The sequence below is a fragment of the Daucus carota genome, chromosome 5 (genome assembly GCF_001625215.2).
Source record: "Daucus carota subsp. sativus chromosome 5, DH1 v3.0, whole genome shotgun sequence".
NCBI lineage: Eukaryota > Viridiplantae > Streptophyta > Magnoliopsida > Apiales > Apiaceae > Daucus > Daucus carota.
The window spans coordinates 10,937,830-10,957,934 of NC_030385.2; the positions used below are offsets into that span (position 1 = coordinate 10,937,830).

General features: G+C 35.6%; 1 protein-coding gene and 1 non-coding gene across 2 annotated transcripts; one reads left to right on the forward strand and one right to left on the reverse strand.

Annotated features, from left to right (window-relative positions):
* The first annotated feature begins 9,183 nt into the window (after positions 1 to 9,183).
* On the forward strand, positions 9,184 to 11,686 carry LOC108220022 (trihelix transcription factor ASIL2). The gene is made up of 2 exons (XM_017393656.2): positions 9,184 to 10,167; positions 11,390 to 11,686. The coding sequence occupies exons 1-2, from the start codon at positions 9,282 to 9,284 to the stop codon at positions 11,401 to 11,403; spliced, it is 900 nt and encodes a 299-aa protein (XP_017249145.1). The 5' UTR covers positions 9,184 to 9,281; the 3' UTR covers positions 11,404 to 11,686.
* A 185-nt stretch (positions 11,687 to 11,871) lies between these two features.
* Positions 11,872 to 13,933, reverse strand: LOC108221314 (uncharacterized). Its single transcript, XR_010292266.1, has 2 exons — positions 13,118 to 13,933; positions 11,872 to 12,209 (listed from the first exon to the last, which is right to left on the reverse strand). It is a non-coding gene; the product is annotated as an uncharacterized LOC108221314 (transcript).
* Between the last annotated feature and the right edge of the window lie 6,172 nt (positions 13,934 to 20,105).

The following is a 20,105-nucleotide window of genomic DNA, read 5'->3' on the forward strand; positions in this document are numbered from 1 at the left end:
AAGAGCATATTTCTTCCTTGCAATGGATGGTACATTAACCGGTCCAAATAGATCAACATGTAGAAGATGATATTGCTTCTTTATTGAGAATTCAGTCTTACTCTTGAAGGATGTCTTTCTCTGCTTGGCCTTTTGACATGAATCACATAGACCATCTGAAGTGAGTAGTGATTCAGGGAGTCCTCTCACAAGCTTTTTCTTTATAAGCTCATTTATGGAGTTGAAATTGAGATGTGAGAGCTTCTTTTGCCACTTCCAACTTTCTTCTGCAGAGATTCTTGTTGATAAGCAAATTGCTTTTCCTTCAGAGTTTGTAGGCAAGTTGATTTCATAAATGTTTCCATGTCTGTGAGCAATCACTGCCACCTTGCCTGTTGATTTGCTTACTATCTCACTGTGTTGTTCATAGAAATCAACATGATATCCTCTGTCACAGATCTGACTGACAGAGAGTAAATTGTGTTTTAGCCCTTGAACAAGAGCTACATTTGAGATGATGACATTTCCAAGATTGATGTTGCCATATCCCAGAGTCCTTCCTATGTTGCCATCTCCATAAGAAACACTTGGGCCAGCTTTCTCCACAAACTCTGACAGCAGGGCCTTATTTCCAGTCATGTGTCCTGAACATCCACTGTCCAAGACTAGGATATTCTTCCTGTTGCCCTGCAATCACAAAGACCACTAATTGTTAGTTTTAAGGACCCAGACTTGCTTGGATCCCTTGGCCTTATTAAGTTTGTTAGCTTTTGCAGCGGAATTCTTATTATCAGAGTTTGAGCTAACAGACTTTCGAACAGAGTTTGTACTAGAAACAGATTTTGTACTTGCAGAGTTTTTAATAACCTTTTTCAAAGAAGGTTTCAATTGATAATAATCATAATACAAACTATGATATTCTTTGCAAGTATAAATAGAATGCCATAAACTACCACAATGAAAACATGGATCTTGTGGTTTATATCTAATACTACTTTTTCTAACTCCAGACTTTGTAGGTAAGGAGTTAATGTCCTTGTTCTTCCTGCAAAAATTAGCAAGATGATTAGTATTTCCACAGTTATGGCATGTCTTCCTAGGTGCATTTGGAACAGGCATGTAGTTATTACTCTTGTCTATTCCAACCTTGCCATTTCTATTTTTCCTAGGCTCCTTGTCTTTGTTATCAGACTTTACCTCTTTAAGCTTATGCTTAAGGTGTTTCTGAGTCATCAGTCCTATGTTAACCTGTTTGGGCTTATCAGATTTTAAATTGTTGTTAATCTCTGATTCTGATCTACTCTGTTTAGACTTAGAGGATTCAGCAACAAATTTAACAGGTTTAACCTTAGGTTTTTTTGTTTTAACAAACTCTGTTTTTGATGACTCAGCTTCTGTGTTATCAGTGTAACCTAGTCCCTTCTTCCAGTTTCCACTACCTAAGATATCCTGAGTAGTTTTGCCTGAATTAGTCCATGTCTTAATAATATCCCTTTCCTTAGCAAGTTCTGATTGAAGAGATGCATACCTCTTTAATAGTTCATCTTTGACAATGACAGCATCATCTCTCTCTTTCTGAACTTCTAACATCTGAACTAATTCTTTTTCTAGATAATCATTCCTTTTCTTTACACTTAGAGTTTCAGATTTTAATCTTTCATTCTCTAAAGTCTGATCTCTAAAGCTGATATGCAAAGTTTTAAGGAACAATCTTAACTCAGTTATATCTCAGTATCAAAGGCAAGAGTAGAATGAGGTACCTTAGCAGTAGATTCAGAGTTGTTGTCAGTGTTTGCCATCAGAGCATAATTGGCTTCTTCCTCTGAATCAGATGTATCTGTCCAGTTTCCTTTCTTGGTGATAAAGGCTTTTTCTTTTTCTTTCTTGGCTTTCTTGCATTCAGATGCAAAGTGACCCTTTTCACCACAGTTGAAACAGGTATACTTGTCAGCTTTTCCAGCTTTTCCTTCCTTGCCCTCATTCTTCCTGAAGTTCTTCTTATCATAAACTCTGTCAGAGTTTCTGTCTTTCCTTGAGAAACTTTTGCCTTTGTTGAACTTTTTGTAAGCCAACTTCTTGAAGCTTTTCACCATCAATGCTGCTAACTGCATCATCTCATCATCACTGTCTTCAGAGTCTGAGGGAACATCAGAGTTTGAGTCATCAGAGTTTGATGACTCAATGTCAGACTTTGTGACATGAGCTTTTCCTTTGCTCTTAGCAGCTTCCTCTTGAACTTTTAGAGCAACAGACTTTGATTTGCCTCCATGACGTTTGCTCCTCTGCTCCATCTCAAGTTCATGAGTCTTCAGTCTTCCAAAAACATCATCAAGAGACATTTCTCCAAGATCAAGATTGTCTCTTATTGTAGTGACTTTCAAATCCCATTTTTCAGGAAGAGCCAGAAGGAATTTGAGGTTTGAGTCTTCAAGATCATATTCCTTGTTCACCAGAGATAAGTCATTCAACAGTTTGACAAATCTGTCATACAGATCTGTCAAGGACTCACCAGATTTTGAGTCAAAGTGCTCATACTCCTGTGTAAGGATGGTTCTTCTGTTCTTCTTGATGGCTTGAGTTCCCTGACATCTGGTTTCCAGAGCATCCCAGATTTGTTTAGCAGTTTTGCACCCAATCACCCTATTAGACATTGCATTATCAAGGGCACTGTGCAGAAGGTGTTTCACCTTTGAGTCTTTACCAATTGACAAGATGTCCTCAGGGGTATAATCTTTCTTCTCCTTTGGAATCATCTTCTGAGGCTCATCTGTAATCCCAACAGAGAGCTTGGTGGGCATATGTGGTCTATCATAGATCCTGTCAAGGTATTCTGGATCGACAGAGTCTAGAAATATAATCATTCTTTCTTTCCAGACTGGATATTCAGATGCCTTAAGGACTGGAACTCTAAAAGACGAAGCTTGTGATTTTTCAGACATGATTGTGATTAAGATCTCACTGTAGTTATCTTAACAGAGCTGGCTCTGATACCACTTGTTAGGTCCTATGAACTCACTATATAGATTAATATAGTGAACACAATCAATCACACAGAATAACAATATAAGAGATTGAAAGCAGTAAACTCTTATTCACAAAGCTTAGTAGGTTACAAAAACTCTCTCAGTGATTTATATATTATCACTAAGAGCTGCTAGGGTTCTGTAAAATATACTCGATAACTCAACTCGTATAGAGTAACCCTAATCTGTGTCTATATATACACAGTTACAAAATCAATCTCTGATTTGATATCCTATAAATCAGCTATGTATTCTATCAATCAAAGATTGCTACTGTTTTCTGTTTGGTTTCCATAGTCAGCAAATCACTCCTCCGCTTCTATCCTTCCTTGAAGTATATCCGCTTCTGAGCTCTTTCCACGTGTAAACTCTGACGAGTCTTGACTATGTAAACTCTGATCAGACTTTATCAAACTCTGGTCAGACTTTATTAAACTCTGATCAGCTTCCAGCTTAAACTATGATCACTCCTGTTCTAACACAAACTTTAAGAACATTAGTAATCATCAATTATATCTAACATAATAAAATATATATTATGTATATCTTTATAATGGTGTGCTACGTAACTCCATATAAGAGGGTATGCTATGGAGTGCTACCCTATATATATATATATATATATATATATATATATATATAGAGAGAGAGAGAGAGAGATAGTCTTGTTCTAATACAAACCATTTTAATCTACAAACTAAAAACTACAGCCCAACCCACACAATAATCAGCCCAGCCCATTACTATTACAACTGGTGCCCATCGTTATAACATAGCACCTGACATATACACGAATTATACATATAAACTCTTACATATTAACACAAACCCACTTTCTCTCCATTATTCATCTTCTTCGATTTCAAGATGTAATTACAGCGTCTTATTAGTGTTATGAGCAAAATTTATATGTTTTAAAGTCTGATATTCTCGTTTATAGGTGATTTTCGTTTTGAAACACAACAAATGTGAGTTTCTGCTCTGGAGTTTACGAATATCACTAATTTATAAAGCGAATATCACTAGTTTGTAAAGCGAATATCACTAATTTGCACAACATAAATCATTGATTTCTATAACTATATCAACAGCCACCCCACCTCCACCTCTTCCACCACCTTCATCTCGACCTCTGCCACCACCACCTCCACCTCGACTCCTACCAACACCACCTTCACCTCCGCGCGTTATCTCAGCCCTTACCTCTGCCATACATCCACCTCGACCTCCACCTCCGCCATCTCAACCCCCACCCCCGCATCATCCACGCCCTTGCCCCTTCCATGTCTACCACCTCCATCTCCACCATCGGCACCACCACCAGAATCAACAAACAAGAACAGATCTGGAAGTTTTCATCAAGTTCTAGAGACTATAATGAATATCACTAATTTCTACAGCGAATATCACTAATTTCTAAAGCGAATATCACTAAAATGTACAGCAGTTGGTGATGACAGAGAGACGATGAGGATAGTGATGACGGGGAGAGGGAGGGACAGAGTTGGTGAAGATGATGGCGAAATCAGGGCGATGAGGTGGGTGGTAGTGTTGGTTTGGGTGTGACAACAGAGGTGGAAGGAGTGGAGAGATATGGGGCAGATCTGGGTGGGGTTGTTATGCTGGGTTATTAGTGTAGGTGAGTGCCTTTAGTAATTAAAGGAGTTTCAATAGTGGTTTTTCGTTTTTATTTTAAGATTGGTTTGTATTTGATCATGAGCGTATTACAATAAAAACTAGAAACAAATACAAGTTAGTGATATTCTCTGTACAATTTAGTGATATTCTCTTTAGGATTTAGTGATCTGTGTTGTAGGAATTAGTGAAAACTTGCAGAAACTGCCCCAGAATCTTCAGATGTGTTCCAGAAACTGCTAAAAATCTCCAGATCTGTTCATGTTTTCGATTCAGATGGTGGTGACGGTGGTGGAGTTGGTGGAGGTCAAAGTGGAGATGGACGAAGGATTGATTGTAGCGGAGGTCTGGGCGGCTTGAAGTAGGGGGTTGGAGCGTTGCCGGAATAGTGGCCTTTTGAAGTTGAGCCGAGGTGGAGAAAGAAGTATGAACGGGGCTGAAGGAGGTTGAAGCGGCGACCAAGATGAGGCTGGTGAAGATGGAGTTGGAGATTGTGTTGTTAGAGAAATAATGGAGGTGGAGATGGAGGTGGTGGTTATGGAGGGGGCGGGCGGCATATAGGTGGTAGTGGTTATGGAGGAGGCGACGATGAAGGTGATGGCAGTGGCGGATATGAAGGTGGGGTTAGTGAAGATGGAGGTGGAGATGTGGTTGTTTTAGAATTTAGTGGTATTTCCTTTAGGATTTAGTGATATTCCAGCTTGGTTTTTAGTTTTTAGAATAAGGAGGTTTCTAATGAAGTAAGACTCTCTCTCTATATATAGTTATGTTCAACCATCTCTAACATTCAGTAAACAATCAACGAGGATAAAAAAGCTTTACGGTGCATTATACAGCGTTTACACTATATACTACGATGTAAGTCCAGTAGGTTTTCTTTCCCACTTTACCCTTCTACACTTTCGCTCTATAATAAACGAGTCGGGTTTTTTTTAAGTGAAACTGGATTAATTCTATTATACAACATATTGTGGATGTAAAAACAAACACAACTACAAATCCTAGCAACCGATTTGGAGGTGATTTTTAGGTGATTTTGAGGAGATATTGAGGCTATCCAACCTAATTTAAGCCGACTCCAACCAAATTAAGTGAGTATTTTCTTCAATTGACATATGTATATATATATATATATATATATATATATATATATATAAACATACACACATATATATATGTATGTATATATGTGTATGTATATTTGTGTGTGTATATGTATGTTTCTTTGTATGTAAGTTCTGAATTTTTATGAATATATGTATACATATATAAATAAATATGTGTGTGTGTGTGTAGATTTTGATAAAGTTTACTTTTTTTAGATTTGTCGATTTTTTAGTTTTGATTTTTTAATTAGTAGTTAGATTTATAATTTTGATAAAATTGTCGGTTTGAATTTTTAGTTCAATTTTGTTTTTGAGTTTGAGTTTGATAGTGTAAATTTTGGTAAAGTTTGACTCTTTTTGGATATATCGATTTTTTTAGTTAGAATTTTTAGTTTAATGTTGAATGAGTAAATTCAAATATTGTAGTATGAATTAGTTTTACTTTTGTTGCTAGTTCGAATTTTTATATTGGTAGTTAAAATTGTTGGTGGGAATTGTTGGTTTGATTTTGAGTTTTGAAAGAATTGTTAGCGATAATTGCGTATTTATTGTGTTGTTTGTTTGTTTGACGTCGATAATAATGGTATAATTTAATTTGAATCGTAGATATAGCGAAAGATTCTTGTGGACCAGTTGATGATTATGTGCTTAATAAGCAAGAGAATCATATAAGCACGACAATTTGGAATGAGAAATAATATGATAAACTCCAAATCTGTCAAAGTATGTCACATCTCAATCAATGGAGATTACATGACTACTAAGTGTATCTATTGCAACAAAGGGGGTTCGGGAATTTAAAAATCCGCAAACGGTTATGCAAAATGATGTTTGCTTAATCACATCTTTAGTGGAGCGTTGGAGGTCAGAAAAGAACACGATTCACTTCACTTTCGGGGAGATGGCAGTGATCCAAGAAGATATATACATATTGACTGGTCTACCAATTATTGTAGAGTCGGTCAGACTCGACTTTTATATTGCGGTGACAAAGACATGGTTACTTAAATGGCCTGATCCAGAACTTTCATATGAACAAAGGGAATCAGCTCTGGACCATGATGGTGTAAAGTTAAGTTCTTTTAGAGAAAAGTATTGTTTCCTACACCCGGCCGGGGGATACGTTTTTTACTTTTTGTGAGGCGATATTGTTTCCTACGAAGTCCAACAATGTCGCTCACCCTCGATTGATCTCATTTCTTATTAATTTGAGGAAAATATATAGATATGCTTGGGGAGCCGAGAAATTTGAGAGAGTTAAACCACAAAATTTACAAGTCTCTGATCGATTGTACAACGATCTGATGCTATGGCTCATGAGAGGCTGCGCCCAGACAGCCAACGATACACCATATACGAGGCGTATTTGGCCTAGGACCTTTGCATATTATTCAATATAGATAAGTTTGTGTCACCATTTCATTATTATTCAATATTAAATCACTTTATTCTCGTATTTTTTGAGTAATCATTTTGTTCTTAATCATAATAATTTAATATTTGAACAGTATTTCATATACAGTTCAAAATGTTGTATTTATAATTTAATTTGTAATATTATTTTATTATTTTTTAGTATTGTTGGATGCCATAAGTTTGATTAAATCATATAAACCATTTGATTATATTTTCTTTTACAAATTTAGCTTTCACAATTTTTTTATATTGTAAAGAAGTAGTTTAAACAACAATTTTTTTATTATTTATCTATAATTATTTTTCTAATATTAATATGTGATCATGTGTATTTTGATAAATTTTAAGTCACATTTTATGTTTCTTCATTTATAAGAAAAGATATATCATTTGAAGTATCTTCTTTGGACTCTTGTTTATCTTGAAATAGATAATGTCAGAGTTAAAAAGACATACATGTTCGTGTTTCTTTTCACGAATACGTTATAACTAAGAAGAGATATTGTTAAAAACAAAGTGCAATTACGTGCTCTCCCTTGTTTTGTGAGTCGACTCCCGTATTAGGGTTTCAGCCGTCACTTCTCCGCCTTCCAGATCTTCATCTCCCTCGCCAATTAACCCATTCGCTCTTGTTGAGTACCTTGTTATCAAGGTTGTTAGTCGTGCCCATCTTTTTGGGATGTTAGTTTGTGCCCATCTTTTTGAGATGTCAGTGTGTTATATTTTGTTATTCTTATGTGTCTTGGTATGTTTTTCGGTTATCATTATGAAAAGAATTTATACGGTATTTTGGGAGATCTGTAAAACTCGCATCGATTTTGGGACGATGGTGGATACCGCAAGAGCTCGCCTTTTACAACAAAAAATTGTTCATGTTTTGGGGACGTTTGGTTCTCCAGGATCAGTTGATTTGACTGATAGTTCTGAACATTGGACTACAGATGATGCTTATGTGAAGGTCAATTGCGATGCTACTAGTTTCATAACTGATGTAGGTTGGATTGCTCGAGATATCAGTATAATACTTTTTGGATCAAAGAATATGAATATTCAATGTGTTAAGCGATCTGAAAACAAAATGACTATTTGTTTAGTTCATTCTTTGTTTCAAAATCAGTTTGTTGTTGACAGTTCGGGAGTTTGTCCCGCCTGGATTTCAATATCTGCCTTGTCAAGTGTTTCGTCTTAATTGAAAAAATGGCAATTTACGAATGGCAAAAAATATAGGACTAAATCAAATTTCAGTATTACAAATTATATTCATGTTCGCTTATTACAGTGACATACATAGATCGTGTTTGTGTTGGAATAAAACACATCAAGTTTAAAAAGTTAGAGTTAACAAGGATTGAGTGATAATTTATGTTTGTTTTCGAGCAGTATATATTAACCAAGAAGAAATATTGTTTTATATTTATATTTTTCAGAACAATAATAGACAAAATAGTAATCTATGAATGATAAAAAAATGTGACCAAATGAAATTTTAATAACGTAAATTATACTCATGTTATCTTGTTATAATGACATGTGTTGTTTGTATTCGTTTTGAAAAAAAACACACGTTAAAATAAAAGTTAGAATTAATGAGAGTTATATACTAATTTGTGTTTATTTTTCAAGTATAATATGTTGAAAAAGTTAAATATAATTTATATATCTTTTTAAAGATAAAAAGATATAATTTTGAAATGACAAAAATTATATAATAAAATCAAATTTTAGTATTATAAATTGTACGAACTTATCATAATATAATACGTGGTTTATGATCGTATAGTATTATAGATTAGTCACCAATGATCGTATAGTATTATAGATTAGGCATCTGTGATCGATAATAATTTAGTTTTCAATAGTTCTATAAAATTTGAATAATGTAAGTATTTAAATATTTAATCTAATGTGTAACAATTAAAATGAATAAAAGATACAGAAAAATGAAATAAATGAATTAAATAAGCATGAGAATTTAAAATAATGAAGAAACAAATATAAAATATTGTAAACCACTCTTGTATGTCTCTATACTACTACTCCCTCATATCATCTTCATCATCACGCCGTACTACACCGCCGGCTACACACACTTACGTACACATAGATATACATATACACACACATGACAACTTCCCATCGATCTTTTCACCGTCCTCTTCCTTCATGGTCTGCCCTTTCGGCTTCCCGACGCTCTTTCACCGGAAATAGCCAGCTTCCGATCACGGCCGGCGACACAGACGAGAACCCCATTTCTCCTCCGACACGGATGGAGAAGTTGGATCCGACCCGGGAGATTATATGGTCCAATGAAGCTACTAAAACGCTTATAGAGACATGGGGTGATAAGTACAAGGAGCTTAATCGCGGCAGCTTGAAGCAGACTCACTGGCAACAAGTCACCGACGCTGTCAATCTCCGGCACGCAGGCGAGTTTTCGTGTACGGACGCTCAGGTGAAGAATCGGATTGATACGGTGAAGAAGAAGTATAAGAAGGAGAAAATCAGGGTTCTCGAGTCAGCCGGAAATTATGTGCCCAAGTGGCCGTTTTTTGATTTTCTCGATTTTTTGATCGGAAGTGCGGCTCCGGCGCCGGAGGATGGGCAACCCATTTGCCGGCGAGGGAGGAAAATGAGTTTTCCGGCGACTTTTGAAATTCCGGTGGGTCGCCGTAGTAAGCGGCTGGCGCCGGAAATTGTGATGGGGGCTGGTAATGGGGATGCGCGGAAGAGAAAGTTTGATGCAATGGCGGAGTTGGCATCGAAGATTGTGGCGGAGGAAGAGGAGGATGGCGGGGAAGGGGAGATTAGGAAGGTAGCGGAGGCCATTGAGAAGTTTGGGGAGAGGTATGAGAGGGTGGAGAGGGAGAAGATGGATCGCATGATTGAGTTGGAGAAGCATAAGATGAAGTTAGCTATTGATTTGAATGTGCAGATTATGAATTATGTTTCGGAACTGAGGATGAAGGTTGATGGGAATGAGCAAGTTGGAGCTGTTGATGATGATAAAGGTAGCAACTTCTTTTTTCTTTTATGTCAATTTGAATGTTCTAATTTTGTTGCATATAATGTCATGAGTCCTTTTTGAATACAATGCTAGTATGGAAATTATATTTGTGGAAGCCTTTGTGCTTGTTTGTGGTTTTAGTAACAAGAAAAAGAGAATGAAGCATGTTAAAGTCCTCTCTGTTTTTTTTTATGCTTAAAGGGTAACTAGGTTTGATTCACCTTTCAGTGGAGGGAATGATACATGTAATGCATATTTTTTCGGGGAGCTCTCCTACTTGTAATGATATGAGAATGTGGTTTGATGGTAGAAATTGTCACACACTCACACTATATTAAAATTGGTTCTTTGGTTCTCGAGATTTATGCTTCCACTAGAGGATCTACATTGTGGATTATTTAGTTCAATCTGTCAATTTTTTTCTTTGATTCATGTCAAAATTTCATGTTTTCTTTTACAAATTTAATGTAAACTTGTCCAAAATTATCTTGCTGGTGTTTGATTTTAAATGTGGAATTCTTCTGGCTTAATAGTTAAGGCTAGGTGGTTTTGACCTTTGAACCTCTCTGCGTGTCTTTTGTAAAGGCTATTTTTGTGTTACTTGTATTAGTTTTCGATAGTATTTACACCTTTTAAAGTATCCCCTTATCTGGCTCATGATTAGTTGACTCCTATGGAGACATTTTTCTAGTGGAAATTCGATTGCATAACTGATGCTTAAGCATAGAAGTGTTTGTAGTTCCTTGCGGTTGAGCTCATTTACCGAGTGAAGAGAGGTATCCTCTCAGCATTCATTTCATTTTACTGGTGCATCACTCTACGATGTAGGCTTTAGAGCGTTACATGTTTCATCTGTTTGTTTGTCCTCGTACCCATCTTGAACAATATTCTTCGTGTATAACAAAAATTAAAAAATACACTTAAAATTATTGTTTTTAAGTATAATTTTTCTTTTTTCATTAATATGTAAGTTCTGTTAGTGAGCCCATGAGAGTACTAATCTATATGGGATAAGCGTGCTAGCTTCGTTCCAACTGCAATTATGAATTTCTGGCATGTCTCTAACATTCCTCGCATTTCAATTTTTTGCCGTTAACTTAAATCCTTAAATTTCACAAGATGCAAAAGTAACAACTGTAATAGAATCTATTATCTTCTCTTGTTGAATTCATTCCTGTTTTATACTTGTAAAGAATTGCATATTAACTAATTAAATTTTGGAACAGAGAGTAAGCTGTAGATGCTGTGATGGTGGTGGATCTTGGCCGATCATAGGCTAATTTTATGGGAGGAGATTATATATTAGATGGCAGCTCTGGTCTGCACATACATATAGGTATAGTTTGGTTGCTTGGAAAGGTAAATGCTATAGAAATCTGCTTACAGGCGGGTGAAACTTGTTAGGGATAGTATACCCGAATATCAGGCGTAGCTAATGACTAGTTGTTCTTTTGATAGCTATTACTTTCTCGATAAATCATCAACATGAATTGTTCTTCTATGAACATCTTTGTTTTTGGGCAGTGATCTGTTTGATGGTAGCTATGCACATGCTTGCCTAGATTTAGTCATGACTCGCCATTACGTAAATTTTGAGTGTGCTTCTCTACTATCAGAATCTGTGATGATGGAATAGTAATGTTTTCAGTTTGAACACTTGCTTTGAGTACCCAGATGCAGAAGACACCACGGCACATATATGCTGATATAATACGAATCAAGAAACTGCATATATAACAGGCAATAGAAATATTGTTCATGACATACCAAATTCACTGGAAGATATTTGCATAAATCGGTGAAATACAGATTTCATTTTTTCTTTTTTCTAGCGATAGCCCTCCCCGCCATGCCTGATGATGAAGCGGACAGCCGGAATCTGAAAACTCTGGCAGATAGATTTATTTAGTCTGGCGTTGATATTAGTTATGGAACTGATAGGAAATGCATTTGGTAGAATGGTCCATCACCATTTCAAGTGCCTTTCAAAATATCAGTTGACCTACATTGCCAACAACTCTCATACTTTCCGTCTAACCTGCAAACCTGAAACAAAACACAAGTTTATTCTTTTTGCATGCTTTTACACTAATAGATTGATGCTTCATCAAGATATATATTTCTCGGTGGTTAAGCCTCCTACTACCAGTTGTATAAATGCATTTATCTTGAATATGATTAATTATACAAACTATACAAACTACAAAATTTGCTAAGACGCATATGTCCTGATGGTGGATGGTAATCGGGTCATTCTGGGCCGGGGAGTGCTATAAATCGAAACTCGTCCTCGTTTATTAGTTTGCTCTGCGATCCCGATCCCCGGCATGAACCCCGTTGAAGATTTATCATTTTTCTTCCGATAAATAAATATATGTGTATTTTTTTAATAAAGATTAATCTACATATAAACAAACTCATTTTGGATGGTGAAAAGAGGGTTAATTGGACGCAACAGGAGCCTGCTAAGTAATAAAAATAGTTTGTGGGCAGATTGTTGAAGAAGCAGAGATGCAATATTGTGGATTTTAATCAAGCTCTGTCTGAGCTATAGAATGGAAGCAAAAGTATTATTGGACTAATCGGATATAAGTTCGAATACAAGCAGATCCGTATCCGAAATTATATTTTCGACAACCCTAGTCATTCGAACTATCATATGGTTACATTAGCAAGGAGAGGGTGTATGGTTCTAGAAAGCACCATGCAGAATAGTGGAGGCGCAAGAAAAAATGCAGAATCTAACCTAACAAACAAAAAAACCGACACGAAAATGTGAAAGTTTGAAAGAGTTTCAGGGAATATTTCAGTACTAGTGTCTTTACATACACTGTTTACTAGTACCATCTATTATTAGTGATGTTCCAGGAATCTTCATGGGCCCTTTTTAGCAACTCAAATCATCATCCACAATCAAACTTAATTAGATATTTGTAACAATCAAACTAATTTACCATATGTTTTTGGCAGCTTGGATACTAAATGGCAGAACTGGACTCATCCTGATCCTCTTTGTGGCTGCTCTGGCTACCAGTAGTCTTGTTCTTCTTTTTCTTCTTGTAAGGAATCCCCCGGGCCTTGGCCTGGACCTCCTTGACTTGTCGAAGATGCAAGCGAATGGAATCGCTTGCAAACGGATTGGTGTCAGGTGACCCTCCGTTTTCCTCATAGGCAGCCCGAAGCCTGCCTATGAGGGCATCCAGGCTCCCCCAGGCCTGTCTGAGCGGACAGGCACAGGGGGCTGGAGGCTCAGGCTGGCCGAAGAATACGCAGCCTTGAACATGGACTTTAGTCTTCCCAAACTGATCTAAATAGCCCAGAAAACCATGTACATGGCTGCTGGTGCACTGGGAGATGGACACTGGGGGCTTCTGGTTCCCCAGGTACTGCCCGAAGGTGTTCCAGTCTCTGCGTTTCTGCGATTCGTATCGGCTGGGAGTGGAGTCCTCGCCCACTTCTTTGCCTCTTTCTCTGGACATTTTTGGGTTGATAGGAGAGAAAAGAGTGGAGTTGAGGAATGAATAAGTAGGGCAAATTAGTAATGAGTAGAGAGGAAATGGAGAAGGAGAAATGAAATGAGTGAATCACATCAGGGAATATGTAATGGGTGTTTTGTTTTCATTATTCAATTCATTCGTACACTTATTTCTCTTCTTTTTTATTGAGTGCCATGCCCATTAAGTCAAGTTACCATTCTACGAGTCTACTCTTCAACCATTTCTTTTTATTTACCAATTACCACTTATTCTTTGTGTGTGGGGGGATATGGCATTTTCAGTTTACCCAATCACATTCCAATTTATTTATTTTTGTTCAATGTCACACTTGTAAAACAAATCGCATAAATCCGCAGCGATTCGAATTTTAGTAATTTATTATCAACGTGAAGAATAAAATTTAAGGATGAGAATATCCTATATCCGGTATCTCTCGATTCAATTAGATTTTAAAATATTTTTTAATTCATGAAATTCGAGTATATTCAATTGAGATTTTAAAAAATATAACAAAACTTTGGGCATTATTATGTTACAAAATCTGATAGTATTTAATGAGGATTATAATTGTGCTTTAAAGTCTGATTATATTACATTGAGATTGTATAAAATTCATTAAAATCTGATAGTATCCAAATACTGATAAACTCTTTTGGACTTCCCTGGATTTTCTAGGATCTGTTTTTAAGTTTTTTCTCAAAATCCCAATAAAATTCATAAATTTTTGAAGTACTTGTTTAAATCCTAAAAACTTTTATCAAACTCTGCGATATTTTACGAAGAATCGCATAATATCAAAATCAGATTCAATCTATTAAAATTTATATACCGTAAATAATGTATTAAAATTGCAGTTGAATGCACACCTCGTGTATAAAATTAGAGTTAATGCCTTAAGAAAAAAAAATATCGGGCTCATGACCATTTTAAAAAATAATATGTGCTGTTTTATTATTATATTACTAATTTATATTATCTATCAAACTCTAAATTAAAACTTACTTTACAATTAATAATTTCTTGTAAATATAAGCAACTTTTTCAAGCCAAATACCCCAATCTACCGCTATAGCGAAGCTATTAACTCATACAGTATCAACGAAAATGCACTTATATATAAAAAACATATATAGATAAAAGTCAAAATGATATTTTGTTTCCAATAAAATTTTTATGTAATTTAATTTTTTTCACCGAAAGATAAAAATCTATATTCCCTCCATTTCACTCATTTGTTTACATATGATTTGAGCACCGAGGTAAAGCTATATGTATGAATTAGTGTAAAAATGAAAAAAAAAAAGTAGATGGATTAGTAAAATCCATTCATTTTTTATAAAAGTTGGAAAGTGTTGGAATATTGCTTATTTTTGTTGAATTTTAAATATAAAAAATTGGATTAAACACCGAAAAACTGTAAAAAAATAGAAGACATAACAGTAAGGATTTACACCTATAGAAAAATAGCTTGGAGTAAAATGAAATCATCGAAACACGAGTCATCCTTATGGGTACATATATCCTCGCAGGTACTGGATGGAATAAAGAAATAGAAAACGTACGCCAAAATCTTAAAATAATCAACAACTGTGGCTAAACTAATGATGACAATAATTTGGAGGTTATGCATGTAAAACGAGTTAATAGACTGGGTATTCAAATACAAGTAGGTTAGATGTGAATGTACGCGCACTCGACATTTCCTGCTCGGCTGCTCATGTTTGTTCTAGACCTCTCTTGTCCTTTTCATTGGCTACCAAATTTTGGGTCGCATCCTTCTCATACACATATCACATTTACGTTTATATGAACTTGGCAGGTAGGGGCTCTTTCTCGTACAGACATTTTAGTTAAATCTTATTAATACTCCCTCCGTCCAGTGACCGAGCTAGCCTTAAATGGTAGTGGGGGCAAAAAAATTTAATAATATATTATTTCCTCCGTCTCATATAACAAATTTGATAATATAAGAAATGATAGGACAAATTTGATTTTTTAAAAAGACATGCATACTCGGACATAGGAAGCATTATTGGTAATAATTTATAACCAAGAGTAATATTAGACCAAAGATATGAACCAGTTAATCCTTATTAATCAAAACAGAACCCATTCAACAAAATCTGTTGAATCAATTAGCCAGGTTTTATATGCATATATATCATATATAAATATATCAAATTGAAAAGTCTAGTGGGGTCCAGTGCCCCCACCAGCCTCAATCTCGCTCCGCCCCTGCCTCCGTCCCATTGATTAGTATACGTATGGGAAGTGGCACGGAGGTTAAGAAAAAAAATGTAATTTGGTGATGAAAAGTAAGAAAAGTGGGTGAAGTGGTGGGACCCATTAATATTTAAGGTGTAAAATGAGTATGGTGTTAGTAAAATGGTGGGACCTACTAATATTTAATGTATAAAGTAGATGTAGTGGAAGAAGGTAGTGGGTGTAGTTAAGTTTTTTATATTATAAAAATTTACTATTTTTGATATGTATACAATTGATGGGACGTCCCAAAAAGGAAACTATATACAATCCAATGGGACGGAGGGAGTATATATGATCTGACCGGATAACAATGGATACACTCATCATTTGGGTTTTTCGAATGTACTTACAAAATGTCTCCTAATTTTTCACCACATGTAGTAGTGGTTAGGGGTGAGCATTCGGTCGGTTCGGTCCAAAACCGGACCGAACCGAATAGACCGAGAACCGAAGTTTAGATTTTTTTCGGACCGAACCGGACCGAAGTTTTATAATGGACCGAACCGGACCGAACCGAAATAATTCGGTTCGGTCCGGTCCGGACCGAAGGAACCGAAATTATTTTAAAAATAAAAAAATATTATATTTTTTAATTAAAATTCATGATTTATTTTAAAATTTTCATATTAATTAATCACCCCCAATTCGTTAAAGATACATATAATTAAATTTACAAACTAGATATTATAATTATAACATATAAGATACATATATAATATAAATATGAATTAAAATTATATATATTTTGGACAATTCGGTCTATTCGGTCCGGACCGAAATAATTTTTTACGGACCGGACCGGACCGAACTTTATTTCGGTCTATTCGGTCCGGACCGAATGGACCGAACTTTCAGAAAATTAGGACCGAACCGAACCGAATTTACACGGTTCGGTCCGGTTTTTCGGTTCCGGTTCGGTTTTGCTCACCCCTAGTAGTGGTTCTCGTTACTTCCGACTTATGTCTCAACTATTATTTTCAGGTTTTTTTCAGACGTTGTTCTACACTCTTTGAACTTACATCTGCCGTTGTAGTTCTTCGATTTATGCTAACATTATTATGCATTAGTTTTGCTTTACCGCATTTATCATGGAGATAATTGGATTGATTTGGTAGAGAAAATTTGGCAAGATAATTACTTGTAATTGTCAATTCAATCTGTTACCAGAAGATTTTGATTGCGCACAAACAAGACAATAGAAGATAATTATAAAATAAATGAAAATATCATTTGTTCTTCAAAATTTATTGTTCTTTATTATGTTAATCTAATGGTATAGGATGTGGTCTCTAAATATTCCAAATTATCTGATCTCCAAAAAATCTAACTCTATGTGTATATATATAATCATTTTTCCAATCATAATTTAATAATAATAAATTTTTTAGCTGATCTTGTTTGGTCTTCTATGCTTATTAATCCATTCATATTATCTATAGATTTGTATCTCATTTTTTCTTTCTTACAGTAATTTTGATAATACGATATTATTTTTGAGATTCTAAAAACTAATAATTAAAGCTAATATTTTGGAGTAAAATCACCTCTTGTTGTAAATCTTGTAACATATACTATTAAACTATACAACGATAGAAAAGAAACTATCCTGGAAAGTATAAAGAGAATAGAAGATGGAGAGAGAAAGTAATTGTATTTCGGAATATTTCAGAATAGAATTCATTTCAACTGAACCAGCTATTTATAGAGGTTGGTTAATGAATCTTCCTAACTAAGATTTACAATACTTCTAGGTTAAGTATTACTATTCTTCTCGAGTAAGTATCGTAAGTCTTCCTCGATAAGCTATGCGAGTCTTCGTTAGTAAGTTTCGCCAGACTTCCTTGATAAGCTTTGCGAGTCTTCCTTAGTAAGTTTCGCCAGACTTACTTGATAAGTTTTGCGAGTCTTCTTGACTAAGCTTTTGACAATCACTTAATATATTATTTTATAACACTCCCCCTTGATTGTCAAATGCGAGTTATCATAGAGATTGACTGCCTCGTTAAAACCTTGCAAGGAAAAACCCAATGGGATAAAAAAAACCTTGTCGAAGGAAAAAGAGTACAGTCTCCTCCTGAATTAAATTACTCACATTTCGACATCTTGATCCAGTAGACTTTTTAATCTCCATATACCCATATTACTTCGTAACTTCTCAAATGTTGATGTCGGTAATGACTTTGCAGTTTTATCCACCAGGTTATCGGATGAACGAACTTGTTGTACATCAATATCACCATTTTCTTGAAACTCATGAGTATGGAAGAATTCTGACAATATGTGTTTTGTTCGATCTCCTTAGACATGTCTTTGCTTGAGTTGTCTTAACCAAATACATCATTTGCTTGCTTCATGAATTTCCAGTAACTTTGTTTGTGATCGCCTTTGTGAAGATTTGACATGTATCCAACATCTTTTAGTTGGGCCAGAATTGAATCTCGCCAACAGGTTCACAACAAATGCAATATAAGGGCTCCAATTGCACGAAGGTAGGAAACTTCAGATCCGAGTACTTATTCATCCTGTTCTCTAGGACGGAAGGGATCCTTTTCAACCTCGAGTGATTGACAAACCATTGGCGTGGTTAGTGGATGAGCTTTGTCCACGTAGAACCGATCAAGGACCTTTTCAGTGTAGTTTGATTGATAAACAAATATGCCTGAAGATAAGTGTTCCACCTGTATACCTAAACAAAATCTTGTCTTTCGGAGATCTTTCATTTCAAAACTCATTTTTCAAATGGTTAATAGCATCAGTAATATCTTCAAAAAGTACCAATAATATTCAAAGCATCCACATATCAACAATAATAACAAAAACGGTTGGTGAACGTTGAATAAAAATGCAAAGACATACCTGATTATTAACATATCCATCATTCAATAATTATTTACCAAGCATGTTGTACCACATACGAGCAAATTGTTTCAAACCATATAATAATCGTTGGGATATAACATAATATAATGGTCGAGGCTTAGTGTCCTCTATCTCTAATCCTTCAGGGATTTTTATAAAATATCACTATCAAGTGATCCATAAAAGTATGCTATCACAACGTCCATCAGACGTGTTTCCAAAGCCATACTCATTAAAAAATGAAAAGTAACTTCATCCATTACAGGAGAGTATATTTCCTGGTGATTAAAGTTATACCCATTAAGAAACAAAAGTGACTCTATCCCTTATAGGAGAGTATGTTTCCTGATAATCAAATCCAGGTCTCTGAGAGGATCCTTGGGCTATCAGCCAAGCTTTATATCTCACAATTTCATTTCTCTCATTTCATTTTCATACAAATACTCATCTATTCCCAACAGGGACGCCACCAGCTGGTGTTTAAATTATAGGTCCATATATATTTCCCTTGCGCAAGGATTGCAATTCTTCCTCGATTGCAAATTTTCATTTTGGCCAATCATATCATTGTCGACACTCTTCCACACTTTGTGGTTCAGGATCGGAGTTCATAATAATATCACATACATATCATCAATCTCAATACTCCCACGATTCAATCATCTCATTGTCGACACTTCTCCACACTGTGGTTTAGGATCAGAGTTTATAATAATATCACATATCACGGAAAAACATACACATCATCAATCTGAGTACTCTCACGATCCACTAATTTTCCTCTATGTACATAACTCATTGAGATCTCATAATTTTCAGGTACCTTTGCTTTTATGGAAGCATTTGCCACTTCTGGGGCATTTGCCACTTCTGAGGCATGTGCCACTTCTGGGGCAATTTCCTCTTCATGAGGATTTGTTACAGCCACTTCAGGGGCTTGAACCTCTTCAGGAGGCAATACCACTTCTGGGGTATGTATTTGTCACTTCTGGGACAATATCATCTTTCAGAGATAATCTCATTTCTAAGGATTTTGTTTCAGCCACTTCAGGGGCTCAAACCTCTTCAGGAGGTAATACCACTTCTGGGGTATTTTATGGAATGGTTGCCACTTCTTGGCAAGTCTAATTAATTTCCGTTGCATAATACAATAACCTCTACAAGGGGTAATACCGCTTTTAGGGTATATATCAAAAAGCTTGCCGCTTCTGGGGCAAGTACAATCAATTTGTAATTTCACAGTACAATATCCTATGTACGAATAGATTTCCCACGCTTCCGGCGTGCTTATTATACTCTAACCAATTCTTCAAAAATTGAT

Excerpts from the sequence above, each read along its gene's own strand:
- LOC108220022 (XM_017393656.2), top strand. The coding sequence starts at position 9,282 with ATGACAACTTCCCATCGATCTTTTCACCGTCCTCTTCCTTCATGGTCT.